The sequence below is a fragment of the Hemitrygon akajei genome, chromosome 5, assembly GCF_048418815.1.
Source record: "Hemitrygon akajei chromosome 5, sHemAka1.3, whole genome shotgun sequence".
In the NCBI taxonomy this organism is placed as follows: domain Eukaryota; kingdom Metazoa; phylum Chordata; class Chondrichthyes; order Myliobatiformes; family Dasyatidae; genus Hemitrygon; species Hemitrygon akajei.
The window spans coordinates 158723786-158742604 of NC_133128.1; the positions used below are offsets into that span (position 1 = coordinate 158723786).

General features: G+C 40.6%; 1 protein-coding gene across 1 annotated transcript in view; it reads left to right on the forward strand.

The window, feature by feature from the left end:
• Positions 1-3084: 3084 nt before the first annotated feature.
• Positions 3085-18819, forward strand: part of nemp2 (nuclear envelope integral membrane protein 2) — a 34820-nt gene continuing 19085 nt past the window's right edge. The window contains exons 1-5 of the mRNA XM_073046982.1: positions 3085-3331; positions 6169-6272; positions 10118-10355; positions 16402-16474; positions 16937-17027. Coding sequence (XP_072903083.1) covers positions 3235-3331; positions 6169-6272; positions 10118-10355; positions 16402-16474; positions 16937-17027 — 603 coding nt within the window. The 5' untranslated portion in view covers positions 3085-3234. The remainder of the gene's footprint in view (positions 3332-6168; positions 6273-10117; positions 10356-16401; positions 16475-16936; positions 17028-18819) is intronic.

Below are 18819 nucleotides of genomic sequence, written 5' to 3' on the forward strand. Positions count from 1 at the left end.
TCAAACTACCTGCGTCTCAATATCACCAAGACCAAGGAGATGGTGGTGGACTTTAGGAGATCTAGGCCTCATATGGAGACAGTGATCATTAATGGAGAACGTGTGGAGCAGGTTAAGACCTACAAGTATCTGGGAGTACAGTTAGACGAGAAGCTAGACTGGACTGCCAACTCAGATGCCTTGTGCAGGAAGGCACAGAGTCGACTGTACTTCCTTAGAAGGTTGGCATCATTCAATGTCTGTAGTGAGATGCTGAAGATGTTCTATAGGTCAGTTGTGGAGAGCGCCCTCTTCTTTGTGGTGGCATGTTGGGGAGGAAGCATTAAGAAGAGGGACGCCTCACGTCTTAATAAGCTGGTAAAGAAGGCGGGCTCTGTCGTGGGCAAAGTACTGGAGAGTTTAACATCGGTAGCTGAGCGAAGGGCGCTGAGTAGGCTACGGTCAATTATGGATAACTCTGAACATCCTCTACATAGCACCATCCAGAGACAGAGAAGCAGTTTCAGCGACAGGTTACTATCGATGCAATGCTCCTCAGACAGGATGAAGAGGTCAATACTCCCCAATGTCATTAGGCTTTACAATTCTACCGCCAGGACTTAAGAACTTTTTAAAAGCTATTATTAATGCTTTTTGAGATAGTGATTTAGATGCATATAATATTTTTTTACTGAGTTAAGTATTGTATGTAATTAGTTTTGCTACAACAAGTGTATGGGACATTGGAAAAAAAAGTTGAATTTCCCCATGGGGATGAATAAAGTATCTATCTATCTATCTTATCTTACCTTGTCATTGCATAGGACTAGATCTAAGATAACATTTTCCCTTGCAGGTTCACTAACATGCTGCTCAAGAAAGCCATCACGGATGCATTCTATGAAGTCCTCCTCAAGACTTCTTTGACCAACCTGATTCACTCAATCTATGTGGAAGTTAAAATCCTCCATGACAACTGCCATTCCGTTCTTACAAGCCTTAGTTATTTCCTGGTTAATCGCCTCTGCTACTGCAATATTTTTATTAGGTGGCCTACAGACAACACCCACCAGTGATTTTTTCCCTTTGCTATTCTTAATCTCTACCCAGATGAACTCAACATTCTGCTCCGTAGATCTTATATCGTCTCTCACAATCGCCCTGATTTCATCCTTAATTAAGAGCGCCACTCCACCTCCTCTGCCTTCCTGCCTATCTTTCCATATTACCTGATACCCTTGGATATTTAATTCCCAGTCATCTCTACCTTGCAACCAGGTTTCTGTAATGGCTACTAAATCATATGCCTTGGTACTGATCTGTGCCACAAATTCACTAACCTTGTTTTTAATACTATAGGCATTTAGATAAAGTGCCGTTATACTCATTGTCCTTTTAGAATCTAGTGACTTATGCGATTTTTGCTTTTTACTTTTATGCACTCTACTCTTACTTTTCTCTTCACTAACTCTAGCTTTGGTCTCTGTATCACTTCCTCTTCTTTTCTGTGTGGGTTCCCATCCCCCTACCATATTAGTATAAAACCTCCCCAACAGCACTAGCAAACAATCTCCCTAGGACATTGATCCCGGCCCTGCCCAGATGTAGACAGTCTGGACAGTACCAGTCCCACCTCCCCCAGAAGCGGTTCCAATGCCCCAAGAATCTGAAACCCTCCCTCCTGCACCACCGCTCAAGCCATGTATTCATTCTAGCTATCCTGCTATTCCAACTCTGGCTAGCACATGGCACCAGTAATAATCCTGAGATTATTACCTTTGACGTCCTACTCTTTTATCTCCTAGCTCCCTAGATTCAGCATGTAGGACCTCATTCCGCTTTCTTTCTATATCGTTAGTACCTACATGCACAACGACAGCTGGCTGCTCACCCTCCCCTTTCAGAATGCCCTGCAGCCTCTCCGAGACATCTCTGACCCTTGCACCAGGGAGGCAACACACCATACGGGAGTCCCGTTTGTGGCCACAGAAGCTCCTTTCTATTCCCCTTACCATGGAATCCCCTACCACAACAGCTCCACCACACTTTTTCTTGCTCTTTTCTGCAGCAGAGCCACCCACGGTGCCATGATCCTGGCTACTGCTGCCTTCACCTGATGAGCCATCTCACCCAACAGACTCCAAAGCGGTATATCTGCTTTGGAGGGAGATGACTGCAAGAGACTCCTGTACTACCTTCCTGCTACTACTCTTCCTGTTGGTCACCTATTCCCCATCTTTCCTTATATCCTTAAACTGCAGTGTGACCAACTCACATTCCCAACGTGTGCAAATCCCTAATGTGGCAGAGGAAATATCTAATTGAGTTTGAACCCGTGAACGTCAGTCCCCAACCCCCATATCCAGTAAATCCATGTTCCCATTCTCCATGGTGCTAAAACACTTTAAAAGTTGTAACTGTACAGTATTACTTTATTCTGTGATAAGTCAAGCATGGTCAACAAATTCCAGGTCTTGAAGGTGCTACTTCTGTCTTACCGCGGCCTGGAGAAAGAGCTCCTTGTCACCAGGATATTCAACACACACAACTACAGGAGTCTGAGAGAAAAGAGAGTAGAAGAAAGAGGGAGTAGGAAGGAAAATTGGGGAGAAAACATGGGGAGGGGAGCAGGAATATTTGTGGGGGTGAGGGGAGGTAACCAGACTAGGAAGAAGAGGGGAGGGTAAAACCAGAGGGAGTTAGGGGAAGGAACTATTAGGGGCTGGGGATAAATCAAGAGTACAGGAATATCAATGGTGTGAGGGGCCCAGAAAAGAGAAGCTGACAAACAAAAGGGTGAAAAACAAAAGGCGATAGAAAACCGAGGGTGGGAAGAATAATAAAGATAGGATTGACGGGGGAGGGGGGGTGGAGTAGAGAGAGGGAATGATAGGGAGTGGGGAAAAAGGGAGGGAGGATGCAGGTGAAGTGGGTAGGAGTGTGGAGGAGGACGCAGGGAGGTGAGCAGGAATGTGAGGGTGGGGGCGGACGTGGAAGAAGTGGGCAGGAGCGCGGAGGAGGAGGTGAGCAGGTGTGGGTGGGCGTGCAGGACGCGGGGGAGGTGGCCGAGTGGATGGGGGTAGGAGTAGGGGTGAGGGAGGGCGGAATTTTGAGAAGGGGAAGGGGGGATGGAATGAACGCGGAAGAGGAAGACCGGATCCCGCGAGTGTGTGCGGAAGCCGCGCACTTTTGGACCGAGAGCGCGAATTGGAAGCGTCTCCACTCCCGCTTTCACTCCGTGTCACCGCGGGCAAAATGCAACGGCTCGGCAATATCCTCGCCGTGTTACTGTGTACTGCCTTCGCCCACCGGCAGGCCAGCGCCGAAGAAGAAAGAGGCAAACTGATCCCAGGTAAATCCCCGGTTTCGCTGCCGCTCGAAGCTCTTTCATACTCCAGGACCGTTGCAGACTGCACAGATCAGCGACTGATTCACTACGAGCGGCAATTTCAGGCCGCCAACTACCCACAAGTCATGTACTCCAATGCACTGAGATCCAACAGCAGCCAGTGTGTCCTCTCCAAATACCCTCCCCCTTCATGCACGCAAGTGCTGCACATTCACAACTTAGCACAATCTGTTCCGCGTTCAGTTGTCTTTCCAGAGATTATTATTGTTTTATATATTAGTGATTTTGAAAACATAGTTGCAGGAACTGAATTTAATCGAGCCTTTCACATTTTGATCTAGCACGTTCCTATTTCTCTTTTTTTATTCCGCATCTTCCACTGTCCTGCGTGATAGGAATATGCTGTAAACAGGCCCCTCTAAATGTAAGTTTCTTGCATGTACACCAGCACAAGCTGAGGTACTTAGTGTGATTTGTTTCTGCTTTTGCATAATGGATGTAAGGCTTTTCTTAGTTAAGGTTGAAGGATTTTTGCATGTTTTGCACTTCAAGGAAATATTCTTTTGCCCATTTTTGTATAATTGGCTACATCTTCATAGTTTAAAATTTGTAGTTGCTTTAGATTCCCATCAGTTTATTTCTGCATCTGTTTGATCTGTGATTCTGTAAGCATGGGAATACAATTACAGATGTTGGGTTCAAAGCTTTGATGTTCCCTTTCTGTAGTCAGGTAATTGTTGATCTAACTGCAAAAGATAGCAGTGCATTTAGGAGTGGAGGAAATATAAAACAGTTCATTTATTTTTACATTTAATAAAGTCCAGACAATACTTAGGTAGGAATTGGTCAGGCCTATAAAAAAAATCTCTCTGTAGTTAAGCATTGTTGTTGTTACTTAAAGTCAACACAGGATGGGAAGACAATTGCCACATTGAAGCTGGAGTGATATTACTGCAACATTTGCAGACATTTAGTGAGACTGTACATAACCTGAGTGTTTGATGGTCAGAAAAGTGGAAACAATTCTTTATATAGTTGATTACAATGTTCAAAATAATATCGTGATGCTTTTCAAGTTATTGAAAGTATTCATTTCTACTACAGAAAATATAAGCACAAGAATTTCAGCAAATGCTGGAAATCTTGATCAGTACACATGCAAAATGCTGGAGTAATTCAGAACGTCAGGCATCAACTATAGAGGGGAATAAACAATCGATGTTTCAGGTGGAGACCCTTCATCAGGGGGAAGTGAAGGGGGAAGAAGCCAGAATAAGGAGGTGGGGAGGGAAAGGGTAGTTTCACTATTTTCTAAGTACAGGCCCTATGTGGGTTCTGAATACCTAAATTATGGACATCCCTTACATAAAATGAGCTGCCATAAATATTATTAAATTTAAACAAAAACTAGTCTTGGAAACATCTGCTTGCATGAAATCTCCCCAGTTATAAGGCATCATTGCCTCTTCAAAACACAGTTATCTGTGAGAGGCCATTTGAGAGTTGCTCTGTAAACTGTACAATAATATTGCAATCGGAAATGTTAAATTGCATGACACTTCAGTCTTATTGAAACCATGAAGACAATAAACGTTCTCCTTAATTGACCCTCATCAATAACATTCATTTGCAATATTGTGGAGTTATTGTGTGATTTGGTATGTTTTCCAATTGATGGATAAAATAGTCTTGTAAACATGGAACCTATTTGTAACTGGGGTTGGACCCATTTGAAGATCGAAGGACCTATATGATTCTTGACAGATTTCTATTCTGCAGACTAATATGGAATAGTTTTAGGTAGGAGAAAGTAATACTATTTAAGTAGACACAGGAAATGTTTTTGAGGCTGGTCTCTCAGCATGCAGTTTTGGAAGGCTTGAGATTCATTGGTGGATACCACCCTTATTATGTGCTCTCTTGAACCCAGGAAAATGAAAATCATTCCATTCAGAAGTGTAGGAAGTACCAATTGCCTAGTTGGTACAAAACATTGTTGGGTTCCGGTTGAGGAAGGATAGGAATGGTGGCCAATGAAGTCAAGCTAGAACTTTTGAATATTATTTGGTAGTGCAAGCTTGGCAAGCAGAAAATAAAAGAAATTTAGACTTCTTTTCTCTTTGAAAGATTTGAATCAAAGAAAACATGAAAGTCAAACAAGAACTGCAGATACTAAAAACCTTGAATGAAAGCAGGAAAAGCTGTAAAATAAGGCCTGTGAGGCAGGAAGAACGATTGAGTTTAAGCTTCAAGTCAGAGGCCATTTGTCAGAATAGAGAAAGAGAGAAAAGAGTGGTAGTTTTAAGTTGTAAAAAAAGGAGAGATAAGTAGACAGGGCAAAGAGATATATCTGTGGTGGGTTTAGGCTAGTGTTGCTATGTGGATGGGTTGGCGGTGAGGTGATTAGGGGTGACAAGAAGTGTGATATGTTGCAAATAGCAGGGTAGGGTATGCTAATGGAGAGGGAGAAAAATACAAACCAATGTCACGTGAACATTTAACTAATTTTTTTCTTTCTTTCCTGTTTTCTGCTGAAGGGTCGTCATTCTGAAATGTTAACTCCTTTACTCTTTCTACAGATGCTGCCTGATCTGCTGAGTATTCAGAGAATTTTCTGCTTTTGAGTGACTAAAATTAAGCTTTGCTCAGTTGCAGTAGGCTTATAAGTGTGTACATTTGAACATTAATCCAAGATTTCATCAAAAGTGGTGTTAACATTTTATATGCGCTCAAAAAGGAATGGAGGAATATAATGGCACAATATTTCAATTTTAATTTTGTTGCTTATCATTGATAATTTTTCAGGAATTTATAATATTTCATTATGTCTTCCTTTGCAGTAATATTAAATGAAGGACCTCCATATTCTGGCAATAAAATGGAGCTCTTTTGTTATAAATTTACCCAAAAGCCTATAATCACTGATTATTGGTCTGCCGTGCAGGTAAGATATAATATGATTTTCAATACAGAAAGACTGGAATAAACCTGATCAATTCATTTTGACTTAAAGGGAAAACATTTTGTACTTTGGGTGTTTTGTTCAAATAAGTTCCAGAATTATTTGTTCATGATGATTCAACAAAAAAAACAGGTAGATAGCTGGACGGGCTGGAAATGGGAATCAGTGTTAGAAGCTGATACAGTCAAAACTTTTAATGGAAGATTCAGGATATACCATGTGTATAGCAAAATATACAGTGAAAATGCGTTGTTTGTGAACATCCAAGGATGTACTGGGGGCAGTCCAAATGTGTCACTACCCATTCTGGTTCAGACATAGCATGCCCACAGTACTCATCAGATCAACACAGAACACAACAAACAACAAAACATTGAATGACATCCCTGCTGGCATTCTTGGGACAGCTAGGCATCTCACCTTTTCAGTCTGTTTATTGTTCAGTTCCTACTGCAGAGACCCAGTCACAATGTTTAGACTAGCACTTCTATGCAACGTGAAATAACACTTTTATGGTTCCAGACCTCCATCTCCCTTAAACTCAAAGTACTGGAAATATGCGGCGAATAAAGCAGATAATTGGAGAGAGAAAAGAGATTAACATTTCAAACTGATTACTTTTCTTCAGAAATATGACAGCAGCTCTGTCTCATTGTAAAATCGAAGTAAAACATCCTACCCTTCAAAAAAAAGGAAATGGAAATTAATTTGTTCTGCCTAATATTGTATTCTTTAACCTTTTGTCCTGCAATGTAACCATAAGACATAGGAGCAGAATTAGACCATTCGGCCCATTAAGTCTACTCCACCATTCAGTTGTGACTGATTTATTATCCTCCTCAACCCCATTCTCCTACTTTCTCCCCTTAACCTTTGACACCCTTCCTAACCAAGAATCTATCAACCTCTGTTTTAAATATACTCAATGAACTGGCTTCCACAGCCATCTGTGGCAATGAACTGCACAGATTCATCAACCTATGGATAAAGAAATGCATCATCTTTGGTTTAAAGGGTGTCCTTGTATTCTGAGGCTGTGCCCTCTGGTCCTAGACTTCCCCACCAAGGAAACATCCTCTCCATCTCAATTTTATCCTTTCAATAATCATTGGGTTTCAATGAAGATCCACCCTTCATTCTTCTAAAATCCAGTAAGTACAGGCTCAGAGCCATCAAACGCTCCTCATACATTAATCCTTTCATTCCTGGGATCATCCTTGTGAACCTCCTCTGGTCCCTCTCCAATGCCAGCACATCTTTTCTTAGGTAAGGGACCGAAAACTGCTCACAATACCTCAATTTTGTTCTGACCAATGTCTTATAAAGCCTCTGCATTGCATCTTTTTTTAATATTCTAGTATTCTCAAAGTGAATGCTAATATCACATTTGCCTTCCTTCCCACTGACTTAATCTGCAAGTTAACCTTCAGGGAATCCTGTACGTGGACTCACAAGTAATTTTACATCTCTGATTTCTGAATTTTATCCCCATTTATAAATTAGTCCACTCCTTTATTCCTTCTACCAAGGTGCATGAACATACACTTCGCTATGCTTTATTCCATCTGCCTCTTCTTTGCCCATTCTCCTAATCTAAGTCCTTCCACAGACTCTCTGTTTCCTCAACACTACCTGTTCCTCCACCTATCTTTGTATCTACCTGTAACCCAACTGCCCCACCCTCTGCCCTATCACTCTGGTTCCCATCCCCCTGCCAAATTAGTTTAAATCCTCCCGAATAGTTCTAGAAAATCTACCCACAAAGATATTGGTCCTCCTCGGTTTCAGGTATAACCCATCCTATTTGTACAGGTCCTACCTTTCCCAGAAGAGATCCCAATGATCCAGAAAACAGTGACTGCCTCTGGCACCAATTCCTTAGCCACTCATTTATCTGCCAAATCGTCCTGTTCTTGCCCTCACTGGAATGTGGCACAGAAGGCAATCCAGAATTTATTTCCCTTGAGGTTTTGTGGCCATAATTGGCAAAGCCAGCATTTAATAACTATCTTTAGTTACTCCTGAGAAGATGGAGTTGAACCACAACAATCCCTCCAGTGCAAATACTTGCATGTGTTGTTGGGATAAAGACGTTCCAGATATTAAAGCCAGTATCAAAGAACCAATACCATTTGTTTAGATTACCTCACTTGTTATCGCTTGGCATTTCAATCACATGTTGCATAAATCAAGATTTCCTGAAGCCAGTGTTTCCTAGGATACTTAAGCAGAATGCAGCTGTGGTTACGGTATTCATTTCTGGTTCCAAACATAGTTAAGGCAATGAGGTATTTCTGATTAATAAATTCTTAAAACTTTCCCGTAGTTTTTGAAAATTAGACTATGATATAAGATTTTTAAGTGGTGACTTTAGATGGCTTAGAAGATAGAAAAGTGAATTTCTGATATTATAATGGAGCTCATAAACTTAAGAATAATTTTATTTTCATTTGAAACATAGAAAACCTTATGATTAACAGATGCTGTTACCTTCTCCATTTTGTAAATGTCCATTGTAATTTCCATCCATGCGTTTAAAGTTGGGCTCTCCTGTGATAACCATTTCCTGGTAAGAGTCTTTTTACCAGTCACCAGCAGTATTAAATATTTATCTCTTTTTAGCCAATCACGAGGTATATACCCAAAATATATGGTCTTACTTTCTAAGGGTAGTTCACATTTAAAGATGTTTTGTAGATATATATATATATTTTGTAGGGGTGTGTGTGTATATATATATATATATATATACACACACACACATACAATATCTGAAATACATCTTATGGAAATGTTTGTTTGATGATGAACTTCAATAAAAGATACATTACACAAACAAAGAAACATAGAAAACCTACAGCAGAATACAGGCCCTTTGGCCCACAAAGGCCAAGCATGTACTTACCTAAGAAATTACCTAGGGTTACCCATAGCCCTCTATTTTTCTAAGTTCCATGTACCTATCCAGGAGTCTCTTCAAAGACCCTATCATATCCGCCTCCACCATCATCGCTGGCAGCCCATTCCACACACTCACCACTCTCTGTGTAAAAAACGTACCCCTGATATCTCCTCTGTTCCTACTTCCAAGCACCTTAAATCTGTACCCTCTCATGTTAGCCATTTCAGCCTTGGGAAAAAGCCCCTGACTATCCACACAATCAATGCCTCAAAATTCCTATGTATATCTAAACAACGGACACTGGTTTAATCATGGGAATCTAAACGGGAAATATTTCATTTTCTGATCAATGCATCAAATGGAATTTCAGGTAGACAAAATAAATATGCTGGAGCTACATAGTTAAGAGCAGCTGAATATTTAATAGTAAAATATTGTGGTTCAGATTTGGCTGATTCGGACATACTACAAGACCTTCCTTCGTGTCACAATATAATTATATTGTGAGCATGACAGCAGTTGCAATTCTGGGAAATATTCAGAATAGTAACTACATTTTGAAAGAATGTTGTTGGGTTTGAAGTGCTTTTGAACCTTCTAAGGCTGTAAATAGTGCGATCTAACTGCACGTTGAATTGTTCATTCACCATTTCCTACTTTCATGGATATGCTGTGTGCTTCAAACACAAAGAAAAGTAAAATTTTCATTGAAATGACTAAAGATACCTTGAAGATTTGTTTTGATAATTCAAGACTGGAAATTGTTGATCATTTCAGTTTTTTTGTTTTTTCTTAGACATGAAAAAATTAGTTATATTTGATTATTTTCATTCTGCGTTGTGATAAGTGTTATTACAATGTTTCACTTTGGGACAAAGAAGCTCCAGAAACATTTGGCCTCTCAACTATTTTTTCTGTTTTATAGATAAAAATCAACTGTTCGAAGCTATTCCACCTTACATATCCTGCAGTGGAAAACTTTTCTATAAGATCTGAAACTCTGGTAGACTTTATTATGTACTTCTACTACCATGTTGCATCATCGACAGAGAGGCTGACTTCGGAATTCAACATAAGTGTTGAACGCTTTGATAGAAAGACTTGTTTCAAAATAAACCCAATTAATTCTCATTCACAGTATGACATTACTGTAACAAAGCAATGTAAGTTCTAAAAATTACTAGCCTCTCGCTTATTCTATTTTTAATGTTGTAAGTCCTTCTTCCATATGTTTAAAACTTCTTTTGAAAACTAATAAAACTGTGGGGGCTGAAGCCAGAAGAACCTAGTGGTCCATGCAGCATCTGTGGAGGCAAAGGGATTTTTTTTGGGTCGAAATCTTGCGCCAGGACTGAGAATGTAGAGGAAAGTTTGCTAATACAAGGAGGTGAGAGGAAGAGGTATAAACAAGAGAAAATCTGCAGATGCTGGAAATCAAAGCAATACGCACAAAATGCTGGAGGAACTCAGCAGGTCAGGCAACATCTATGGAAAATAGTAAATAGTTGATGTTTTGGACTGAAACCTTTCAGCAGGACCGGGAAAAGAGGGTGGGGGAGGGAAGGTGGCAGGTGAAACCGAGAAAGGGGAAAGGGTGAAGTAAAGAGCTGGGAAGTTGATTGTGAAAGAAATACAGGGCTGGAGAAGGGGGAATCTGATAGGAGAGCGTAGAAGACCACAGAAGAAAGGGAGGGGAGAGGAGCACGGAGGGAGATGATGGGTAAGTAAGGGGGTAAGGTGAGAGAGGGAAATGGCAATGGTGAAGTGGGGGGGGGGGCAATTACCAGAAATTCAAGAAATCAATGTTCATGCCCTCAGGTTGGAAGAGCAACAACTTATATTCGATCTGGGTAGCCTGCAACCTGGTGGCATGAACACTGATTTCTCAAACTTCCAGGAAGTGGTGAGAGGAGGAAGCAGCTGAAGAAGGGGGTGAAGGGCACTTGGAGCCAGGTAACAAATCGAGGTAACTGGGGTGAGGGAGGGGGATATTGTTACATGTGATCAAAGGGATAAGGAACCTTGGTGGACCTACTGCCTTTCCCCTCCTTTCAGTTTGATTCATTACCCTTCTCTGCCTGGCTCAATCTTTTTCTCACCCCCACATTGTTTCTTTTCTCTTGGTTTGTCTTTCCTATCCCCTCCCTGTCTGCTATTATAAACTCATAATCTCTCCAACATCTGGTTCCACTTATCACCTTCCAGACTCTGTCTCTAACTTCCTCCTCCTCTTTCCTTACCCTGTTCCATCTTCACCCCAATTTGGTTTTTCTTTTCCTTATATTTCCACCTATCTCCTGCCAGCCTCAGTCACAAAAATCTCCCTCCCACTCACTTGGTAACATGCCCCTCATCCCCCACCTCATCTGTTTCCGTCCATAATTGACTGGCCTGTGCATCAGCCCTCCCTCTTACTTCATCACACGGGTCATCTCCCCTCTACCCTCTCAGTCCTGTTGGAGGGAATCGACTCAAAGCATTGACTTGTGCCTCCACAGATACTGCTTGACCTGTTAAAATCCTTAAGCAGTTTGGTTTTGCTCCGGATTCCAGCATCTGTTGACACTTGGATCAAACAGAAATGCTGCAGGAAATCGAGCAGCTAGGTAGCATCTGTGAAACAAGGAGCCAGTTATTGTTTCAGGTCAAGGAACTTTCAGAAGTGAGAAAAGCAAGTTAGTCTATATTATAGAGAAGACAGGGAGAGTAACTGATGGGCCAAAGAGAGTGTATGTAATTGTGGATGATGCAGCCACTGAATAAGCGGTTCAGTTCCTTTGTCTGTTCAATGTGTTCGGTATTTTGTGATGTCTGGGTAATGTTCTGTAGTCTGGCCAACTAGGATGTGCTGAGAAGGACAGAACGTACAAATGGACGAAAAAGGGGAGAGGAACGGCAAGTGCAAATAGCCAGTCGTGGTGCAAGCAGAAAGGCCAAGTTATCTGAAGCTGACCAGTCTTGCTGGCTGCATTGTGCCCAGATGAAAAATGAGGTGGTGTTCCTCAAGCTTTGTTTGGGTCTTACTGTAACAGTGGTGGCACCCTCCGCAAGAGATCAGACGTGAAATAAAATGGCAAAAAGCAGAAGCTCAGGGTAATTCATCTGGACTGAATTAAGGTAGACGGCAAAGTGATCACCCAATCTGTGTTTGGTTTCTTTGGTTATAGAGGGGGCCATGTTGTGAACATCAAATGTAGGAGACCAGATGAGAAGAAATACAACTGTATCGCTGTATTGCTTGAATTGATTATTGAAGTCCCTGGACGGTAGGAATGGAAAAGGTGAATGGATAGATTAGAATCAGGTTTATTATTACTGACCTATAGTGAAATGTGTTTGTTTTCTTGCAACAGTACAGTGGAAGGCATAAAAACAAAAAACTTACTATATATTACAATAGTAATTAGAATAAGTTACATCCCTGGTTGTGAGGGACATGCTGTGGGGCAGGAAATGTTGGGTGGGGATGGAAAATGGACATTTGAGTCATGAGGTCCCTGCCCTGCAAACTGCAGACGGGGGTTGAAAGTAAAAGGAGTAACTCATGGTGGGATTGTGTTGGAACTAGTGAAAGTTGCAAAGGATGATAAGCTGAATGCAGAGGGTGATGGGGCAGAGGGTGCGTACTGGGGGATTCTCTTTGATTTGTCTGGGGGAGAACAGGTAAGAGCAGCTTAATGGGGAATGCAGGGTAAGTAGTAGAGAGCCCCATCCCCTACTGCAGAAGAGAAGCTATGTTTCAGGAAGAAGAATAACATTCCGAGGCATCAGAGCTGAAGGTCTCATCAATGGATAAAATACCAAAGGGACAAAGAAATTGTGGGAAAAGCGATGGTGTCCTTGCAGGAGGTAGGGTGAGTGGATGTGTAGTCAAAGATGCAATGGCCGTCTGATGTTGTAAGAAATGTTGGGAGTTAATCTCTAACTCCTGAAGTGGGTAAATGTGAGAGTAGGGAAAAAGTTGGCAGCTAAAGTGTTAAAATCTCAGCTCTGTGTCACTAGGATATGGCAATAATGCAGTCATCAATGCATGAGAGAAATCGTTGCAGTTGTTATTGGTTCCATACAAGCTTGTTATAAGGTTTGTTCTGGATATCTGACAAAAAGGCAGACACAAGTAGGGTCCACGTGAGTTCCCATTGCTACACCTTTAATCTGTACAACTGCATGGGAAGATGTTGGGCACAAGGATAAGTTCCGTCAGTTGGTGGGAGGGAAACTAACTGGTCCTCCATTTAAGCTAGAATGGAGGCCCTCAGGACTTCCTGATAAGGAATGGAGGTACAAAGGGATTGAACATCCATGGCCAAGACAAACCAGTTGGAACTGGAGAATTGGAGTTGTCAAAATGGCAGAGGATAATTTACCTTTATTCCAAATACTCCAAGGGTTATTTAGACTAACTTGCTTTCTCCCTGAATTCTGATACAGGGTTTTAGAATTGAAACATTAATTGGCTTCTCTTCCCACCACTACTTCCTGATTGGCCGAGTTATTCCAGCATTTCTATTTTGGTTCCAAACTTTATCTTTGATTTACATTGTACAATTAGCCATTATCTTATTGTTGAGCTGAATTTGGGAGGAGTTATTTACTGAGAATTTTTACTGTTAACATTTCATCTTTGTCTTTACTACAACTGAGAATATGTCTTCTCATCATGCAGACTAAAACAATTAAGTGTTGCAAAAGTGAATAACAATAAGGCATTTTCTTCCCCCATCAAAGGCACAAAATTACCCACTCACTTTGTTGATTTTTTTGTGTTGCTGTCACAATTTGCAAAAGAAGTCAAGAGCTAAACAAAATAAAGCTCTGACAGTTGGGTCCCTCGAGATTTTCATGATTATTGCAACTGCCAGCTTTTCCAAAGACTGGATATTACTCCTAATAATTCACCAACACATTTTAATTCACTTTTTTTTATGGTAGTGTGTTAGTGTGACACGGTAGTATGTTAAATTTTCAAGGGAACCAGGGGGATTTAAAGGGATTGCTAGAAATAAACATGATTTTTGAGGGAGTATTGGAATGGACCCCAGTGAGTTTGAATGAAGCCTTAGGATGATGCCCATTGAGTTTAAGATGCCCTGATGAATTGAAAAGGAGTGCTGGAAATGAGACTGTGGTGAGTTTAAAAGCAGACTGGGAAACAGCACTTACAGAGTGAGATGTCAGACCATATGAATTTCTGAACAATAGGATATCAGATAATCAGTTTTTGTTTAAAAATCTAGTATCTTTGGGACAGCATTTGCATGCATACCACATAATAGAACTGGGTGTCTGTTTTTAATGTCATGACTAATTCTTACTGCTTCTATGAATAGTTGTATAATGCTAATGTTGTTTAGAGATATTAATTAGAGCAGCTTTAATGCGATTGAGTTTTCTTTCTGATCTTTAACAATGCAACCTAGTTCTCAGTTGCTTGTTCTTCAAAATACTGCTTTCTGTGACTTGCAGGGTTTTCAGAATTATCAGTTTGTTGCTATGCATTTACTGCAATATCAGAGAAGATGGTCACATTTTCCTTTGTGAATATAATGGAAAGCTACAATAGAAGCTGTATTTTACTGTTCAATGCTTATACAGTGCAGAATCATTATTTTGTATGCTGTAAAACTATATGGAGTATAAAAATATCATAAAGATTATGTATAAGTGTCTGTGTTGGATTTAAGTGCTCCCATAAGTCTATAAGTTAAAATTTGTAACAGTTCAGTAACCTTGCTAAAGCTCATTCAGTTAGAATTATTATCTGACATAAGGACTGCTTTATTCAAATTGCAGAATTTATACTGAGAATTTTAGTATATTGATTACACACACAAAATGCTGGAGCAGTCAGCAGGCTAAGCATTATCTATGGAAAACTGTACAGTCGACCTTTTGGGCTGAGACCCTTTAGCAGGACTTAGGATGTTGCCATAAGCAAAGTACTTTTTAAATAAGAAAGCTTACTGATGCCCTAGTTGTGGCTTAAAACATTGAAGTACAGGCTGCCCACATTCCAGAAATAACCTGATGCATTAACTCATCCCCTCTTCCCCTCAACCCCCTCCTCCCTCCCCTCCCCCCTCTTTTCCTCCCCTCCTCCCCTACCCTCCTCCCTCCCAACCCCCTCTGTCCCCCTCCCCCCTCCACCTCCCCTACTTCCCTCTCCATCTTATCATATAGGCAGAATAGACAAAGGAGAGAAAGTGGATGTTTATTTGTTAAGTACACCCAATGGCTTGGCATGTACAGCCATCTGTGGCAGAGGTGCAAATGAACTTGGGAGTTCTTGAGCAGCATTACCTAAAGGTTAATTTGCAGGTTGAGTCATTGGTAAGGAAGGTAAATGCATTTCAAGAGGACTAGAATACAAAAGCAAGGATGTAATGCTAAGGCTTTATACGGCATTAGTCAGACCTCACTTGGAATATTGTGAGCACTTTAGAAAGGGTGTGCTGGCATTGGAGAGGATCCAGAGGATGTTCTCCAGAATGATCCCAGAAATGAAAGGGTTAACATCTGAGTGGTTGATGGCTCTGAGCATTGACTCTCTGGAATTTAGAAGAATGGGGGGGGGGGAGGGCGGCAGGAAGCAGTGGAATCTCACATTGAAACCTATCGAATATTGAAAAGTCAGGGTGGAGTGGATGTAGATAGGGTGTATTTAAGATGGAGGTTGATAGGTTCTTGATTAATCAGGGCATCAAAGGTTATGGGGAAAAGGCAAGCAAATGGGGTTTTGAGCAATAATAAATCAGCCATGATGAAATGGCGAAGCAGATTTGATGGGCCAAATGGCCTAATTCTGCTCCTGGGTCTTATAGTCTTATGTGGTTCAAATTATGTTTTTCAAGAAAAAAATCAGTTTTATGTTCACTTATAAGTTGATATAATTTGACAAAAGTCTGAGGAATGGAATCGTGCTACCATTGTTGCGTTTGTATCTCTATACATCCATTAGATTTTACTCAGTTCCTATCCAGGTCCAGTATGAGTTTTATCATCCCTCCATCACCGCATCCACCCAACCTCTGTCCCAGAGTTATGAGATAAAAGGAGCATTGCAACTCTAACAGGGGAGAAATGGAAAAAATAGCATTGGGTTAACTCCACAAAGGTTGAGAGTCATTGTTAGCTGCACTTATCTTTAAAGGGAGGTAACTACTATGTATAATAATTTGATTTCATTGTTATTTAAAACGTTTGTTACAGCATTTGCACCAAAGCTGTTTATTCTGTTTGTGACTGGAATTATCCTGTTCGTTTTTGCAAGACCTATTAGCAGGTACTGTATTGTAATTGTAATTGTATCCACATTGTTTCATACTGAGGAATAATCTTTATGCAGCATAAGAACCTGCACAGTATATTGAATTAATCACTTTAATTTATTCTAATTCAAATTCCATGTTACAAAAATTAAGATGGAAGCTAAAAAATGATATTTCTAACATAATTACTGTATGCATTTTGCAAATCCCAGAAAAATAAGCAAATAAGAAGCTCAGAGCCAATTTAACATGCATTTTAAAACCATTAAGATTTTTAAATATTGCCTATTGCTCTCTGTAAACTATTTTATATGTCTTACCATGACTGAAAATATTTAATTACTTTATGTATCACAAAATTGGAGTGAATTTTTCCTTTTGTATTAAGAAATTTGTTATGATATAAATAGTTTTACAATTTATAGCACATGGCTACTGTTTCTGACAATGATGATGTCATCTCCCACCTCTTGCAGGAGTGAACTGTTTTATTACTGTGGTGGAGTTACTTTAGGAATCTTTGCAGTATTAGTCCTTATCGTCCTGGTTTGTAGAAGGTGGATGCAAGTAAGAAATATTTTTTATTTTTAAGAACAGTGGATTTGAGTTAATTGGGACACACTGGAACCAGTACATTTTGGCCCAATTAAGCGGCTGTTCCAATTAGCCAAAGCTTCATAGAAATAGTTAAAAAGGTATTTTTTTAAAAAGGACAAACTATCATTTAACTGAGTAGCAAATTAAGTATTTAAACGAAATACAGAACAGACTAGAACACATCTAATATTACTTGCTGGTGGTTATCTGTTGTATTCAACAATGACAGGAACCCCATGCGAGAATAGTTTTTAAAGTGGGAAAGAGTTGCACTGGGCAGTTACACTGTCTTGACCTCAGAAGTCTGGATCCGGTGATACAAGTAGATATCACAACTGGGGTCCTCCTTGGTTGCAATGGATGACCATGATTTCTGTGCCTCGTCATGCCTTTCACTCTCTACAGGGCGTTGCAGAACTGCCTTCCTGGCTATTGGATCTCACTGCAGATCTCATCCACCCAGTCTGCCAGAGCTGACTTTGCATGCTAGGACACGCATGTCCCTATCTGAGACTCTCCAGCTACCTAGTTTAGTCCACCTGTTGAAGTGGTGTACCAGGGTGTGGCCATTGTCACATGCAAACAGCTATTTGGAACCACAGGTGAGAGTTCAGTGTTTGGTATCGACATTCAAGATGATTGTCGATACCTTCAAATTCTTTGTAGCTCCTACCTTGTTGAAATGATTTCATTCTCATTCCTAGCTGTTTCACGCATTTCCTAGCCCGAATGCTTGAAATTTCAGTGAGCAAAACCATTCTGAATTGCTTACCAAAATTAGTTACAAAAATAGCAGCCTTTTGAACAGAAACACATGGAACTGATGCTGTTTGCCCTAAGCATGGTGTAGTGTCCAATGGTCACACAAGTGTACGTGACCGACACTAGTTAGAAAGTTTTCGGCAACAGTCTCTTGTCCCAATTAAGTGAAGGGAATCCCAGCTATTTTCCCATTTAGTTTCTTGTTTTTTAAGAGTTGTCCCAAATAAGCAGCTGTCCCAATTAACTGGAAAACCACTGTATTTGAATTCTGTATGTGGATGATAATGGTATTCAAATTGCATCATTTGCTTATACTCGGTGTATTTCTTTCTATAATTATTCTTTTTCTCACGTTATTGGTAGATGAAATAGAAGCTGGACAGGGTCAATGTGCATTCAGTAAGATAATGGCAAAATTTATACACCATACCTTTTGGCATGGTAATATTGTGTTGGAATTACCAGACTAGTAATCAGAAGTCCTGGACTAATACTACAGAAAAATGAGTTTAAATCTTGCCTTAGCAGCTAAGTAATTGTGAATAAAACTAAAAACTCCATAGTGACGGCAATACGATTGCTAGATTGTCTGGGAAAATTCCACACTGGGACAGATGCTAATGACAGGCTCTGAAGTGGCCACTTGCTATTTGAAGCGAAATAAGGATGATGCCGGGTGGACCACCCAAGACATATTATAGATGGTTAGGGAATCTCAAGATATCAGATTAAAGCAAAGAAGTGGCAATGAGGTGGATGTTCAGTCCTGATCTTAAAAAATGGCCTACCCTTGCTGTTCTTACAATGTGCTTCAGGAGCTCAGCAGTTGAGGCAGCAGCAATGGTCGGAAATAAATAGTTGATGTTTTGGGCCGAGACCTTCTCGGCTCAAAATGTCGACTGTTTATTTCTTTCCATAGATGCTCCCTGACCTGCTGAGCTCCCCTAATGCACTGTGAGTATTGCTGTAGATTTCTAGCATCTGCAGTACCTCTTGTATC